Source organism: Homarus americanus, unplaced genomic scaffold (genome assembly GCF_018991925.1).
Source record: "Homarus americanus isolate GMGI-L3 unplaced genomic scaffold, GMGI_Hamer_2.0 scaffold6317, whole genome shotgun sequence".
In the NCBI taxonomy this organism is placed as follows: domain Eukaryota; kingdom Metazoa; phylum Arthropoda; class Malacostraca; order Decapoda; family Nephropidae; genus Homarus; species Homarus americanus.
This window is the reverse complement of record NW_024730668.1, coordinates 1556556-1569299: the sequence shown is the minus strand read 5'-3', so window position 1 is coordinate 1569299 and position 12744 is coordinate 1556556. Positions and strand designations below refer to the sequence as shown.

At 36.8% G+C, this 12744-nt stretch overlaps 1 protein-coding gene across 5 annotated transcripts in view; it reads left to right on the top strand.

Annotated features, from left to right (window-relative positions):
* The window catches only part of LOC121867170 (protein arginine N-methyltransferase 9-like), a gene marked incomplete at its 3' end in the record, with an annotated part of 30455 nt that overhangs the window by 4354 nt on the left and 13357 nt on the right, over positions 1–12744 (top strand). For 4 of the 5 annotated variants that reach the window (XM_042366951.1, XM_042366947.1, XM_042366952.1 and 1 more), the window contains 2 exon segments: positions 5372–5499; positions 8614–8755. In XM_042366951.1, the coding sequence (XP_042222885.1) occupies positions 5428–5499; positions 8614–8755 (214 nt within the window). 5 annotated transcript variants of the gene reach the window in all.

The window sequence follows — 12744 nt, the reverse complement described above, 5'->3', positions numbered from 1 at the left end:
ATCTCCTGGTGCAACTCTGTTTCATCCTGAAATCCCTCAAAATCATGGACTACTGATGGCCACAGTGCTTTCCATGAAGAATTGAGGGTTCTAGTGGAGACTTCTTGCCATGAGGACACAATCAATTTTACAGCCTCCAGGATGTTAAACTGTGTCTTCCAGAACTGTGCCAGTGTTAGTTCAGGATCAGTGGAAGTTGCCTAATGACACCTGAACATTTTCTTCATGTACAGCTTCTTAAAGTTGCTGATCACATTCTGGTCCATTGGCTGTATAATTGATGTAGTGTTGGGAGGCAAAAACAACACTTTGACAAAGTCAAATCGAGCCTACCTCCACCACGGCCATTGTGAAACTGGTCAATGAAATTAAAATCATACCCAAGATGCTTCCTTTGAGAAGAATCAAATGTGATTGGTCGAAAAAAATTTGCGTGATGATATCAATAGCTCATTGGTCACGGCATGATGATGTCAGTCAACATTGCCCATGCGTGATGCGCAGATAACATCTTCTCACAGAGACGAAGACTTAAAACTACTTAAAATCAATTAAATTCAATTGTGTCGCTATTATCCATTTCCACCACGTATATATGGGGTTCAAAATGCTCAGAATAGCTAGATCTAAATGTTTCAGTGGTTTGTTTCTTTCGGGGGCACTATGTTCAAAAGTAAAATAAGACCATAATTTGTTATTTATTAAAAAAAAAAATCCAACTTTTTCCGTTATAATTGTTGAGTGGGGGTTATCTAAAAAACACGTGATTTCTGGTGGAAATGAATATCAAATTCGTTCGAAACTCATCAAAATGCCTGTACAGCTCCTCCCTGACTTATGACGGGGTTAGGGACCCAAATTCAGGTCGTAAGTCGAAAATGCTTAAATAATACAGTACATAGAAAATCTGAAATGGGTGTCTCTTTTTTCTTCTCAGCACCACAAAACTCTCACTTTTAAGCTTGCTGGCTATTTTAAAGTGAATTTCAAACGAAAATTTTCTCTGTGTACTGATGTTGGGACTCGAAAATACGTAATTTTACAAAATTTTGGTACGAATGAGGCAGGTCGTAAGTGCGGGTGGTCGTAAGTCGAGTAGGTCGTAAGTCGGGGAGGAGCTGTACATAGGAAAACCCATTTTTATATCAAAATAAAGATCGGTGTGACACTATAAATTGACCGTATTTTGGTGTATTTTAAACGAATCTGACCTTCATTTTTGGCGGTAATTGCTCGCTTTTGGGCCCCCCTCCCTCCTACAATAATGGGGGAGAGCTTAACCTAACCCCTAGCTGGGAGCTCCACCCCAGGATCCCTGGTGGGCCTAGCTTAAACTAAACTAAATGTTTCAGTAGAATATGGGCAACTTGTAAAAATCTGCCGGCATTACTGGCTTTAATTGCGTTTATGCAAGATATTTAACATCTTATTAAGTATGTTCATATGTGGCGTTACACACCCAGAACATCGAACAACTGTGGAGGCCCCCAGTTAGGTAAGTTGGTTAGATTAGTTTAGATTCAAGACTTTTCCCGATATTTTTTATTTGTTTTGAACACTTTCTACCTTAATTTTTATGGCAAATCTCTAGGTTCTGAGATGGGAGGGGGTCTTATATCAGAAGCTATTGATTTGCGCTCAGAAATGAAGGTCAAATTTGCTCATAACACACCAAAAACCTTCAGGAAAACATAGTTTTAACTTCGATTTCATATACTGTACAGTAGTGGCAACTTGTCAGGATTTACCGTGTTTTGTAGTGAACACTGTCGTAGTTGGGTAAATGTGTAAAAAAGTGATTATTTCTAAATTAAACCTAACCTAACCTTGTCAATAAGAAAAACAAGCAGCAGAAGCATTATTAAAAGACCTCATCAACCTAACCAAAGAAACATACCTAACATCCTAGCCATGGGGCTCCACCCCCCAGACCCCCAGCATATTAAACAGAAAGAGCTTAGTATAATATGGTGTAATTTTACGTTCCTTGTGGACGTGAGAGCAGCCCCCCGGACAGAATGGCTCATAAACACACACTGAGCATAGTTGTCAATCGGAGAATGGCAGAGAGTGCAGTGGAATGTTTTGAAGTACATAAATTTGGTTGGTTATTTACGTCCGGGATGCGGCATCACTGCTGAGAAAGACAAAGTACAGTACAGTAGTACTGTACTCTCCCACCGAGGTGCCTAATTTTCTACCAAATGAAAAATTTACTCAAGAAATTAATATTAAATCAGATCTCACTAATGAAAATATAGTAAGAAAATAAATTTTATTTGAATATTTTTTTTATTATTTATTATTATTTTTATTTTTTTATTCATTTTTTTTTTACCTTTTTTTTTTATGGGGATTAGCCCACCGGGGCACAGGTCACTGACCCACATCGGGACCTGGGGGGCGAAAATGTAGTAGTAATAATAATTAGTTCATAGTAAATAAAACATAATAAATAAAAAATAAAATAATAATAACAATAACAACACTAATGGTAATAATAATAATAATAATAATAATAATAAAAAAGAACCATAAAGAAATACAACAATTAAAAAAGATCAATAGTGAGAAACGATATATGAATGTTGTGTTGTCAATAATACGAGAAACAATTGAGACCCTGCAATTGTGTGTAAATGAAGCAGAGTCAGATCAGCAACCTGGGACTTGGTCACAATTTTTGTGATGCCATATGCCAGCAGGGTCTACCATTAGACAAATTACTTGGATAATGAATTATGCTATGTAGCACAGTAGCACCTTATTCTCTTGTGTTTGTCATACTTTTATTTTGAAAATAAAATTATGTTAAGAAAAGAGTCCTACCATCACAATACAGTACAGGTATATAATATACAGGGTGATTCAACAGAGTACATTAAATTGGAGGATGAAATCCTTGGATAATTCTAAACCACAATGTCTCTATGGTAAAATGTCAGATTCTGCATAGTTTCCCTGTTACAATACATTTAAAATGTTGTATTAATGACAGTGAATTTGAAGTAAAACACCCTGTAAGTTTTTGTAATCATTTATTCACAGATCTCTACAGTGTGGCCCCTCTTTGTTACAACCTAAAGGAAATGTTGAAAGTTGCCCCCTTCTGCCTCAATGCAGGCCTGTACACATTGTACCATTGATTGTCTGACATGTTCCTTTATGCCTGGACTATGTTTAATTTGCTCGCACCTGTCACGAACACGTGGGCGTATGCAGAATCTGACATTTTACCAGAGATACATTGTGGTTTAGAATTATCCAAGGATTTCATCCTCCAATTTAATGTACTCTGCTGAATCACCCTGTACTGTATATGAAAGATGAAAGAGAGAGAATGTTATTTACTACAGGGTTTATCATCAGAATGGACAGTATTATCTCAAAACAGAGACTGTTGAACTCCTTTAAAAACTGTATTCCACTTTATTTTTCTTCAAATTCTGCCCTTTTTATAAGATTTGAGATATTCAAAAAAGTACATAGTGGCTATTCATAATGGGACTGTCAGATTACCATATTGCTGTATTATTTGTATTATAATATGTTGGAAACTAATTATTGATTTTCTACTCATTTTTATTTTCTTCATATTTACAATTTAAAATCAAAGTACAGTACAATACTGTACAGTACTGTAATTGGTATACAGGGATATATATATATATATATATATATATATATATATATATATATATATATATATATATATATATATATATATATATATATATATATATATATATATATATATATATATATATATATATATATACACATACATACATACATACAGTGGTCCCTCGGTTAACGAGATTTCGGTTAACGATTTACCTTCCATAAGATTCTTAACTTCGGTTAATGAGCAATCCCTCGATTAACGAGTTTTTTACGAGCCGACTTCAACATGTTTTCGCTTGCATTTGGCGGTCCACCAGCTGTAGTATTAGTCTGCCAATACAGTAATCGGTTTTAGGGCTTAAATTCGTTACTATTTTAGTCAATATCAAGAAGTTTATACTATTCAATAATTTTAAAAGTTTAATATTAACTTTTTTAGTCATTTTAACAATTATTGAACATAATTGAAGGTAAAGAAACTAGTTTCTGGCGTGCCATCCAGCCTGTTAACACACCAGACAGGTGTTAGTCTCTCTCTGTTTTCAGTGGAGGTAACATCTTGCTTGAGACTCTTCAACTAAACGCTTTTTTTCTGTGTTTTAAGCAAATTATTGGTCATTTTGCATATTGACAATATATTGGTGCATTTTGAAATATATTTTACATATTGACAATATATAATGCAGTGCAGTGTTGATTTAAAGAAAATAATCTTGAATTACACCAAGAGAGCTAAAATTTTATGGGTGAAATGGTGCCATGGGGTGACTTCTCTTCCACCCCAATGCCTTCTCTTCTTCCTTCTCCTCCACCCCCATTCTAATTCCCATCATCATCATCATCATCATCCAGGAGCCTTCTACATACACACCTCAAAGTAAGTAAACTTTTCTTCCATTTTTGTTGAATTTAGGAAATTTTCGGTGAGCTGGAACCAATTACCCAAAAACCCATTGAAACAATGGTTTCGGTTAACGAGTTTTTCGGTTAACGAGCAACCTGCTGGAACGGATTGTGCTTGTTAACGGAGGGACCACTGTATATATATATATATATATATATATATATATATATATATATATATATATATATATATATATATATATATATATATATATATATATATATATATATATATATATATATACACACACACACATACAGTGACCCCTCGGTTAACGAACTCAATCCCGTTCCGAAAAAAATTCCAACCGATGGAAGAAGTTTACTTACATGTATTTCCAATGGGATTTAGAATGGGGGTTTTGGTTGGTTTAAATCAACACTGCACTGCTCAATTTAAAATATTTAACAAAAACTGAGAGAGACTAACGCCTGTTTGCTGTGTCAAGAGGCTGGATGCCGCGCATTAAACTAGTCACTTTACCTTCAATTATGTTCAATAATTGTTAAAATGACTAAAAATTTGAATATTAAACTTTTAAAATTATTGAATAGTATAAACTAATTGATATTTACTAAAATAGTAAGGAATTTAAGCCCTAGAACCAATTAATGTATTGGCGGACTGATACTAAAGCTGGTTGCCCGGTCAGTGCAAGCGAAAACATGTTGAGGTCGGTTCGTAAGAAATTCGTTAACCGAATTTTTGTTCGTTAACCGAATTGAAGATCCTTATGGAAGGCAGTTCGTTAACCGAAATTTCGTTAACCGAGGCGTTCGTTAAACGAGGGGTCACTGTATATATATATATATTGTGTGTATGTAATTCTTCTTTCAATTGCAGTTTCTGGGCAATCTCCACCAGACACACCGGTATACTATTGTTTAGTTAAGAAAAGTATGTCAGGAAGACCCACTGCCCAAGGTGCTATCAACGGCAAGACTAAGGCAAGTCTTGTGACTGGATCACAGGTTAGTTGACTCTTTAGACAGCTAGCAAATATTGTTTCTCACTTTGGGACATTCCTTCTATCTTGTAGGATTTACAGTCTTTTTGCAATAGCTACCTGTACCTCTCTTTTTAGTGGGTTTATACCCATCAATTTTTTTTTTTTTTTTTGCACTTGTTTATTACTTGACTTAAAAGTAATGTAATTAAGCTCTGAAATAATTGCTTTGTTTTCAGTGGAAGATACAATACTTGAGTAATTCGGATTTTTTAATTTTGTTTATTAAGTGTAATACTGTATGGGGATTCTTTATTTCTGTAATTTTATGTCATAAAATTGACAAATAACAGTAATACTTTTCTGTTGAAATGGAGATACAGAATGCCTCTTTGTAGAAAAGGGAACTTCTAATAGTTACTATTTACTGTAATGTTGTCTAGGGGAGGGGGCAAATTATGTATTAAGAAATGTGTGTGCCTGAAACTGAGTAAAAAAAAAAATTAAGTATCTTCCCCAAGTTACAAGTTGAATAATAACCATAACATAACCTCCCTGCTCAACCTCCTGACTCAAGCTGGCTCACAAACAAGTGTTTATTCTCTTTATATTTTTTACTTTATAATAACTTTTTTTTCTTTCACATTCTGTATGTTGAGTTGTGTGTGCATTTAATGGGGGGGGGGGGAATATGAAGGAAGTTATGTTTATCTACCCAAAATTACGAGTTGAAAAATAGCCATAACATAACTCCTACCTCAGCCTGGTAGGGAGGGCGCTAGGGGAATGTAGTTGGCCCAGCTGACTCGAGGAGGTGCACAATCTGAATTTTTGCCGGGACCCAAATTCGTGTTGGTGGGGGAAGTTATTGTAACTCGAAAAAGAGGTGGTAATTTAGGAAGTTCATACAGGTATGCCTCATTTAGCGATTGGGATGTACAAATATTCCTGAAAACCAGTCATTAAGTGAAAGGATCACTAAACGAGGGGGGAGGGGGGGGGAGGGTCCTCAATGCCAAGTGGCAGGAAAAGTTTAAATTAGATGCCAGACTACCAGCCAACAAATTATGGCAGCTAGAATCAGTTTCAAAGACACAGGAAAAGTATACTTAGAAAATATTCTAGTATGTGAATGACCAGAGATAGTAACATCGGTGATCACGTACTTGAATGTTAATGACCAGTTTACAGGTTAACATTATTCAACAGTTTCCAAATTTATGTGTTCAATTATTTGTTTGTTTTCCATTCAGGTTTTGCATCTTATTCAGGTTGTCCTCATTATTTCAGCCAACAAACATACTCAGTTACTATGCCTTGGCTGCTACATAAAATATTCTATTTGTAATTACTGTTCAAACAAATACAGTAGTACCCCGATTTACGCGGTCAATTGAACCCATGGGGTACCGCGGAAAGTGAAAACCGCGTAAAGTGAACAGCAGAACATATGGGATTAATTCCAATAGAGACTGGCCCGACCCCCAAACTCCAATTTTTCAGACACAATACCTACGTTGTAGTAAAAATTACATCTTAATTTTATGATGGTATGCACACACAATTAATAATTTAGAGAAATATCAATAATATTAGTTTTTTTAACACTTATATTAGTAGAAAAGATGGCTGGGCACACAGGGATGGGGGGTTGGTTCCGAGGCAGAGGGCAGATTATTGGCCCTCACCTGTATCACTTGTATCAATTGTATCACTATCCACCACATAGGCTTGCAGGGCCTCTTTGTCAAACCCCTCAAAGTCCATATAAGTCCATATCCTCACTATCACTATCACTGACTTAGGCCGGCTGTGGTGGGTGGCGGGTGAAGAACTCAGTAATGTTTTGATGACTGGGCGACCTTGTGCGCATCCTGCCCGTACCGCTTCCCGCGTATATGAGTAGATGCACCGCGGAAAGTGAAAGTTCGGTTCTGGCGAGGCACCGCATAAATGAGAAATCGCGGAAAGTGAAACCGCGTAAAGCGGGGTAATACTGTAATATTTTTTAATGCACAAACAGTAGTAAGAAAGTAAATAATGCAGCAATTAATAAATGGAACACTTACATTGTGAGGTAAGCTGATAATATGTAGATGACATTCCAAACATGTAATGGTCACACAGGGTAAATGATGTAAAAACCCACTGACCTGATCCTGAATGCTGTCATCAAGAAGAGGGGATAGGTTATGTAACCTGATTCCTTTGTTCAATGTCTTTCTCCCTTGCTTTGTTTTGATAGTTGGCTGAAGAGGGTCCTAGTATACCAGCTCCAAGATTTTATCTTTTATTTCTCCAGTGTGGGTTTTTACTTCATTTACAATGTGACCATTACACTTTCAGAATACACTGTCATCTGCATATTAACAGCTCACTTCGCAATATGTTACATTTATTTATTACTGTACAGCACTACAGTATTTACTTTATTATTACTGTTTGTACATTTAAAAAAATGTTTATTTGCACAGTAATTATAAATAAAATATTTTTTGTGGTAGCCAGGGCGACTTTTCGGAACCACTCAATTATTACGAATTCATTCCGAATTCAAATCATTTAATTTGTTGAAAAAATAAAAATAAAATTGCAAATTAAGCCAAAATCCATACAACATATACTATATACGGTACTGTACCATACAACACTGTATAGGACTGCTGTACCATATACAGTACAGTATAAACACCACAGTATTTTCTTTATTTATAAAAGCAATTGGAGCACAAAATCCCCAGTTTTTCCGACTTCCCTACAGAATTTTTCCCAGCGAGTCAAAGATCACTAAACCAAAAATTAACGATTTTTGAATTTGAAAGGGAGTTAAAATCTTTAAATCGCTAAACTTAAATATCGCTAAGTAAATGATCATGTAGAAGTGAATTTTCATATCTCAAACATTCATACAGCAGGGATACCTGTACTGTATTTGTATCTACTGTAGCTTGTTTCTTTTGTAACAATATTTTTTCCCAGTGAACCTTCTTTCTTATGTGTTACTTATACGAGTGCGTTGTTTCAGTCTTTACACATTTTACAGAATGGTGAAAGCACAGTATCTATACAGATCATAAGAATAGTTTTCTAAGTTGAAGTTTAATTAATTTCTAAACAGTGAGCTCATGCCACCCCACAGGTTGCACAGCGTCATCTTCAGGAGTTTGAGTGGTGTCAGCAGAGAGGGGATATTGGTCGAAGCTTCTCACACTTGTCTCTGGCACTGTGCATTCTGCCACACCTCAAGACTCAGTACTACACTACCTACTTGGAAGTTTTTGGTCAGTATATTTATTTTCTAAATTGGAAAAGGAGGCTGATGTATATTTGAGTAATTTTATTACAGTAAGCTATTTTTGCATTTAGAAGCTTACTTGTATGATGTTTGGCAGACTGCTCTGTTTTGATAATTTCAAAAATATATACTGTAGCTACAGGTATTTTATTTCACTGTTAATAAATTGAAGTAAAAAGGGGGGGGTTCATCCCCCCCAATGATTGGTCAATTTGCCAGAAGTTGGTCGCAATGATTTCAAGAATTCAGGGAGATGGTTAAGAAGGGACAAAACACACACACACTGGTAGCAAGAGGTAACACAGCAGATCATGGAGCTCTTATCTGTATGAAAAGTACATTGAAAATATTTGTCAATACGAAGTGATGATGAGGCTCGTAAACATTTACAAAAAATTTTGATGTTGATGGAGAAGAAGAGTTAGAGAGTGCACTGTCAAAAGAAACAGCCAAAACAAAATTGATGATAATCCAAACTCTCGTGATCAATATAGTACTGTAATTTGTTCCCTATTATTGTAAGGAAATGAAAGCAGTTTTAGATGTGGTGATTCCTATGTTGACTTCAAAATGTGAAAATCTGAAATCTTCATTCAAATATTTTTGCGGATGTTCTTGATCCTAATGCTGCAGACTCTGACAAAGTTTTATTGAATCCATGAAAAATCTGTTGGAAACCTATCCATCTGAAATACTTAACACTAAATTTTTCTAGTTGAATTAGAAGTGTTCAACATTAATTTTTCTGATTATATGGAGCAGCATCCTAATGTAGAAAATAATTTACTCAGCTGCACAATGTGCACTGAATGCTCATAGAAAATAAAATTTATTTTCTCATGTGGCAAAAGTTTTCAGGCTATTCTTGACAGTACCACCTTCATTATGTGAAAGAGAAAGTTTTTTGCAGGCTTAAGCTTTTGAAAACATCCCTGCGAAACAGAACCTTAGAAAAGCGGTTGCATAATCTTATTATCATAGCTTGTGAAAATGACATAACTGATCAGTTAGAGGTTTTTAGAAAAAAAACGGCTTTTTGTTCAATCCAGAATGCGACATCTAGCTTTGATTACCCGAGCAGGAGGTGGAGAGGGAGGTGACTTTTTTTTTTTATATGTATTGGGCACCCCCCTACATCCTTGTGTAAGGTGAAGCGCAGAAGTGTTTACAGCACCCAACAGGGAAGCATGCTAAGTTCATGCCTGCCTTTATGTTTCACGAGTTAAGGGCGGTGGTAGAAGCGGTACCGTTCTTGCCTCACAAGCGAGATGTCACGGGATCGATTCCCGGGGGCCGGTGGAAGTTGTTTGGACTTACTTCCTAGCCCCCATTAGTCCCTGTTCACCTAGCAGTAAAGTAGGTACCTGTTGTAAGTCGAAAGTTGCGAATTCGTATTCAGGGAGTTGTTGGAGCTTCCAATAACTTGATGACATAAACCACTGACTCTTCAGGCTTCTACTCCCTTGGAGGTGACTTTGCGTATAAGGCTCCGCTAGCTTTGATCCAGATTATAATTATAAACTTTTTGGAATATTTTTCAGTATTAGGAACATTTACCAGAAGGTAAAATGTTAATTTACATATCCCAGTTAGGATACTCACTTTACTCTGATGAGGAAGAAGAAGGTCCTGGCTGTGGAGATTGACTAGGTAGGGGAGGGGACCCCAGCACCACCACATGTGAAGTATCTTTCAGAGATAGATGAAGATAGCTGTTTTTAAAAGTTTTTGAAGATCTCCAAAAGCCCACTTCTTTGATCAGACTGAGACTCATATGCCACAGAAAGGCTACAGACCCTGTATATTTCCTAGCATCATGTGCCAAAACTTTCTTGCCAGGGTCTGTTTTACTCACTAACTGAGATAAATATTTTGTCATTTGACTAGGAGACAATTTCTTACCATCCTGTGATGAGAATACATTGGGGCCTCGATTAGGGAATCTGGTTAACCATTCTTGAAGATTCCTGATAGGTTGAGCTCAAAAATCCTCCCTTTCATTTTTTCTTAGGATCTCCATAGGAAAAAGGGTGGCATCTTCCTCAGAAAATACCAATAATGATGGATTATTGGAAATTGAAATCAGCTTACTGATTCTCATACCTGTTGCTATTGCTAGAAGGAAGGCTGCCTTCTGGAGCAATCTGTCCTTGTTCAAATTTATATTGTAATTAGGCCCCATAAGAAATTTAGTATACTTATCGAGAGACCAAGGTGGGATTTTCTTAGGCCAAGGGGGTCTCTGAATGAAAAAGGACGATCTGAGCATTTGGTAAATTCTTGGGTTCAAAGTAATATTAAAACCCCATGCCAGAGGGTCAACCAATGCTGATTTGTTAGATGCAATTGTCGATCCTTGAAGGCCTTTAACTCTGAACAGAAAATCTAAAAATTCTATTACCACTGTTTCCGGCAATGTGATTTGGAGTCGTTAACCTGATAAATTGTTGAAAAAGTTTCCAAACTTTCTCATATTGCATAGAAGTTTGGGGTCTATGACCTGCTATCACTTGGTTAACTATATTGGAATTACCCAACACTCTATTTAAACATCTTTCGAGAAACTCCAAGCGTGAAGTGCCAAGGATATCTCGAATTGAGGGTGCAGTACCTGTTCTAGATATCCCTGTTGCAATTGTAGTGGATGCTGGCACCAGTCCAACAGATCGAGACACCACAGTTGTAGGATCCAGTATGGTGCAATTAAGAGGACCTTCCCTTGGATGGATCTGGGTTTGTGAACCACTTTGGGCAACATTTTCACAGGTGGGAACAGATAGATTTAATTCCAATGGCTCCAATCTATGAGTTGAGCATTTCCTAAAAGATTCGATCTTTCCAGAGATGCATGAATTGGCATCTTGTGATTGTTTTGTGAGGCAAAGAGATTTATTTGTGGAGTCCCAAGCCTCCTCACTAGACCCTTGAACTTCGATATCTTTAGGGACCATTCTGTTTCCATCGATACTGGCCTGAGACGGGACAATGCATCTGCCCAATTGTTTTGTACTCCCGGTATGTGAGTTGCTTTGGGGTAAAGTGTTTGTGTTACGCAAACTTTGAAAAAATTTTCTGATAAGTTTAGAAGGGGCCAAGATCTGGTTGAGCCTTGATGATTGAGACAAAACACTGCTGCTCTGTTGTCCATGGCAAACAGAATTGTCATGTTTTTGAAATTTGGGTTTGCCAACAAAAAGAATAGGTCTACTGCTAATTCTTTTACGTTTGTGTTTGTCCCAAAGGGAGTTACTCCACTTCCCTTGACGGAACTCTCCTTTTGAGGAATGGTATCCCCATCCTATTTCGGACGCGTCCGTACAAACGACCAAGTCTGTTTGAGGGGGAACCCAGGGAGATGAACCGATTAGATTGTCCAAATTTTTCCACCGTGACAGATGATTCTTGATCTGAATAGGGAGAGAAGAAGCAGTATTTCTGTTTCTGTGAAGCAAATTCGACCCCAGATGAGTTAGTTTCTTCTTCCTTAACTTACCCAAAGGAACTACTATGGTGGCAAAATTCAACAGACCCAGTAGTTTTTTCCCAATCGTTCCAAGAAACCTCTTGCTTTACACAAAAGACTTCTTCTTGGTTTATCACATCTGTTACTTTTGCTTCTGGTAGACTGACTGACTGCTGATTGGTGTCCCAATGGAGACATAACCAATCCAATTTCTGACATGGTTTGAGATTTGATTTGACCTGGTTTATCTTTAATTCTAGGTTTTGAAATAGTTCTAGTGTACATTGGGTTGCCCTTTGATAATCTTCGAAAGAGTTCCCACTATCAGCCAATCATCTAGATAAGCAAAAGTTCTTATGCCCTCCTTTGCAAGGATCTCTTTGGGGATGTTTGCCAGTTTTGTAAACACTTTTGGTGCAATTGTCAGGCCGAATGGCATCACTGTGAATTGATAACTTACATCCCCCACTGTGAACACTCAAAACTTTCTGTACCTGGGAGCAACAGGCACA